This window comes from Microtus ochrogaster (genome assembly GCF_000317375.1).
Source record: "Microtus ochrogaster isolate Prairie Vole_2 chromosome 14 unlocalized genomic scaffold, MicOch1.0 chr14_random_1, whole genome shotgun sequence".
NCBI classification, from domain to species: domain Eukaryota; kingdom Metazoa; phylum Chordata; class Mammalia; order Rodentia; family Cricetidae; genus Microtus; species Microtus ochrogaster.
This window is the reverse complement of record NW_004949096.1, coordinates 20139314-20143824: the sequence shown is the minus strand read 5'-3', so window position 1 is coordinate 20143824 and position 4511 is coordinate 20139314. Positions and strand designations below refer to the sequence as shown.

Genomic DNA, 4511 nt, shown 5'->3' with positions numbered 1-4511 from the left:
AAAAAAAAAAGAAAAGAAAAAGTGGAAAGGAAGCTGTTTTAAGTTTGTCAAAGGGAGAAGGAATGATGTAAATTAAATGAGCCTGATTCCTAGGACTGATCTGCTTTCCCTGTTTAAATAAAGCTTGTTTGGTTGCTACAGCTCCCCCTTAAACAGGAAATTACTAAAACTACAGAAGTTAGAAAATAGGGTGAACTCTCCTGGCACTGTACCCAGCCTGGGTCGTTGATGCGTGAAACAAATTGCCTGACACGCAGGATGAGGGCGGGGTCCTGCCCTCCTTCCGCTTCTGGCTCCGGGTTGCTAGGCTGCCAGGGTCCGCGCGGAAAGCTCCGCAGGTGAACTGATGGGCTGGGCCTGTGAAGGAGCCAGTTAGTGTATCCCAGGCGGGAAGGGGGTGAGAAGGGCGGGGGGGGGGGGAGTGAAGAGTAGGGGGTGAGCAGGGTAGGGGATAACGGAAGTAGAGGGTGGGGACGGCGGGCCTGGGATGAGGAGGGCAGGGTACTGAGGAGCGTTGGGCCAGCCCTCTCCAGGCTCCTGAGGCCGGAGTGGCAGTGGGCCGGGTATGGGAGCTGGGCGCGCGGGTCGCCTGCCAGCTCTGGTGGGAATCGCTGTGGGGAACATCTCTGGGGTGGGACGCTCACAACTGAACGAACGTTTCCAGGACCGGTTGCTTTCGACCCCCTGACCTTTCCTTTTCAACTGCTCGTGCCTCCAACCGGAGCGTCTCTTCTCAGTGTAAGCACAGCATGGGGCCAGCGAGGGTCCCGGTAAGTCTAGAGGACGAAGCACGGGGACTCGCAGTGCGCCCTGACTGCACAGGTGCGTGCAGGATTGCCCTGAAGTCGAAAGGCTGTGAGCGTGAAGGGGCACGGCAGTCAGATTTGGTGTTCTTTGGTGGTGCTGTGTGTTTGGATTGGTTTCTTTCCACCTTCCTGCTGTGATTTGAGACTTTGGTGTAATCAGCTCCCCTTTTGGAAATTAGGCAGAGGTTGCAGCTGGCAGCGGTGCTACTGATTCGCCTACATTTTTCTATGTGGCAGTAACATGTTCCCAGCGCTGGAAGCAGAGTTGAAGCAGGAGGTCGGTACACTCCCCTTTCCAAAACTTCACAGTAACTTAATCCTAGGCCAAAAGGTTCATTGTGGTGGCCTGCTGGTCCAACTGGAGGATTGTTTTGTGTTTGGCTTTTGGGGAGGCAGGTAGGTAACGTGACCTTGCTGTGTATCGCAGGTTGGCATGGAACTCACTCTGTTGCCCAGCCTGGCCTTGAACTTGCTCCTCCTACCTCTGTTTCCCTGGCGCTGTAATTCCTAGTACACCCGCTAGTACCCCAGATCTGTTAGAGACAGCATAACTCGATATTTGCATGGATTGTTTTGTTACCGTATCCTGTGAAGCATGTTTGACACTTGTTGCTAAGAATTCAGTGTCATCTGAATGACATGTTCTGCTTGAGAATACCTTTTCTTTCAGACTCTTCCTGATCCCTACGAGGATTTTATGCACCATCACCTCCAGTATTATGGATACTTTAAAGGTAATAACACTTGGTTCTTTCCCGGCATCACCAAGCTGACCTGTGGCCTTAACTGAAAGAGCTGTGTTTGGTTAAGACTGGAGTCCTTTTTCTAGTTGATTAGTTGAAAAGCACCTGCTACCCCTATTGAACTGCCATGTCCCTCTGTCTAGGGACAGCCTCGCTATATATAAAAGTACAAATGTTTCCTCTAGTCTTTTCAATTTGTTGGCCTGTTTTCTACTGATGCACTAATAACTACCATCTCTGAATTGTTGTATGACATTCAAATAGTTCTTATACAGGTGAGTCTCACTGTGTAGTACAGGCCTCTTACACCACTACGCCCAGTTTGTTTATAGTCTTGCTATCTGGAGAGTCATTTCCTTTCACCTTGTTCTTCAAAAGCATCTAGCTTTTTCTTGAGTCTTTGCTTTCCTTTCTTCTTTTTGTCTTTTGGTTTTAGAGATTGGACTTTTGTTCACTATAGTGTGCTATGCAAGCACCCTGCTGAGCCACATCTCAGTCTTCTGGATGTAAATGTTAAAATTAGTTTGTGATATTAAAAAGAAATCATTTGGAACGGGAAGTGAGGTGTACAATGGTAAAACACTTGTCTAACATTATCCAGGGGCTACATTCAATTCCCAGTACCTTGAAACCTTCTATTTATGCATGTATTTATTAGCATGTTGATTTTTTTGAGACAGTCTGTATATACCAGATTACTCAGTTCCCCATACTGATCTTTTTGTTTGTAAATCAGAGTTGGAACTTATTAGGAAAATGGTTTGTTTGTTTTTGTTGGTGGCGGTGAGGTTTTTGTTTTGTTTTGTTTCAAACAGGGTTTCTCTGTGTAGCCATGGCTGTCCTGGAACTCACTCTGCAGACCAGTCTGGCCTTGAACTCAGAGATCCATCTGCCTCTGCCTCCTGAGTGCTGGGAGTAAAGTTGTGCACCAGAACTGTGAGGTATATGGGTGCTTTTTGCCTACATGTATGTATGTGCACCGTGTGTGTAGGGTGTACCTGAGGAGGTTGGGGCCCCTGGAACTAGAGTTATAGATGCTCATGAACTACTATGTAGGTGATGGAAACCAACTTGGGTTCTCTGAAAGACTAGTAAACACTGTTAAAACAGTGGGCCATCTCTTCAGCCCATTTGCTATTGTTTTAAGACAAAATCCTGCTGTGTATCCTGGGTGGCCTATAATTTCCTAGGTAGACAAAGCTGAAATCCTCTTGCCTCTACCTCCAAAGCACTGGGATTACAAATGAGTACCACCATGCCCAGGGCGTATTTAAAGGTTTTGTATAGTATTTCCATTTTTGTATTACTATAAATGTTTCTCTCCCCCCCACACTGGCTTAGGAATTTATTAGAGGGGGGTGTGCACAGGCATGTGTCTTTTTAAACCTTACTCTTATCCCCAGTGACACATCTCTTCCAACAAGGCCATACCTCCTAATCCTTCCCAAGCAGTTCCATGAAGTATTCAAACACATGAACCTATGGAAGCTATCCTCATTCAAACCATCATACAAGTTAAATGCCTCTTAAAAAGATTTGTTTTTATTTGTGTGTGCATGTCTTAGGGTTTCTATTGCTGCAATGAAACACAGACCAAAGAACAAGTTAGAGAGGAGAGGATTTATTTGGCTTACACTTCTGCACTGCAGTTCATCATTGAAGGAAGTCAGAACAGGAACTCATCTTGCCAGGACAGGAACCTGGAGGCAGGAACTGATGCAGAGGCCATGGATGGGAGCTGCCTATTTACTTGCTCCCTATGGCTTGCTCAGCCTGTTTTCTTACAGAACCCAAGACCAGTTGAGTCTAGTAATACACACCTTTAATCATAGGACTTATGAGGCCAAGGCAGGCCAGCCTGAGTTCAAGGCCAGCCTGATCTACAGAGTAAATTCCAAAAAAGCACCTAGAACACCAGCCCAGTAAGGAGACCATCCACAGTGGGCTGGGCCCTCTGTCATCAATCATTAACTGAGAAAATGCCCTACAGACTTACCTGCAGCCTGATTATATAGAGGTATTTTCTTCATTGAGGTTCCCTCCTTTCTATCAAGTTGACATAAAACTATCCAGCACAGTGTGTTTCCCTGCATGTATGCTTACTCTGTCCATGTCTGGTGCTTTTAGAGGCCAGAATTTGAGTAACAAATGGTTGCAAAGCGCCTGTGGGTCCTCTGAAAGAGCAGTAAGAGTCAGAAATTTAGATCATCCTCAGCTACAAAAAGACAAGGAATTTCACTTTTATTACATATCTTTTGTGTTTGTGAATGTGTGTTCACACATACCATTGTTCCCACGTGGAGGTCAGAGAGCAATTTTCAGGAGTTGGTTCTCTCCTTCCAACATCACCCCCAGTGATTCAGCTCAGGTTCTCGGGCCTTGCAGCCAGGACCTTTCCTCCCTGAGCCATCTTCATCTTGCCAGCCAGAAATTAATTTTCTTTCTGTTGTTGTTGTTGTTGTTGTTTTTTGAGAGAAGGTTTCTTTGTAGCTTTGGAGCCTGTTCTGGAACTAGCTCTTGTAGACCAGGCTGGCCTCAAACTCACAGAGATCTGTCTGCCTCTGCCTCCTGAGTGCTGGGATTAAAGGCATGCGTCACCACTGCCCAGCCCAGAAATTAATTTTCTAATGTGACATTTTGTTTTGGTTTTGGTTTTTTGAGATGGAGTTTCTCTGTGCAACAGCACTGGCTGTCCTGGAACTCACTTTGTAGACCAGAACAGCCTTGAACTCAGAGATCCAATTGCTGCCTCCTAAATGCTGGAGCTAAAGGCGTGTCCCACCATGTCCCGTGAGTTTTCATTTTTGTTTATTTATTTTTTGGTCTTTTGGGACAGGATCACTTGTAACCCAGGCTGGTCTCCACCTCAATATATAGCTTTATTTTCTTGTTTATTTTTGCAGTTCTAGAGTGCAAGCCTGGGGCCTTGCACTTATTAGGAAGGTGTTCTACTACTGAACTA

The 4511-nt window shown here is 46.0% G+C and overlaps 1 protein-coding gene across 1 annotated transcript in view; it reads left to right on the top strand.

The window, feature by feature from the left end:
• The first annotated feature begins 345 nt into the window (after nt 1-345).
• Agbl2 (ATP/GTP binding protein like 2) overlaps nt 346-4511 on the top strand; it is a 54842-nt gene continuing 50676 nt past the window's right edge. The window contains exons 1-4 of the mRNA XM_013352613.2: nt 346-397; nt 665-822; nt 986-1083; nt 1477-1540. Of these exons, the coding sequence (XP_013208067.1) occupies nt 1048-1083; nt 1477-1540 (100 nt within the window). The 5' untranslated portion in view covers nt 346-397; nt 665-822; nt 986-1047. The remainder of the gene's footprint in view (nt 398-664; nt 823-985; nt 1084-1476; nt 1541-4511) is intronic.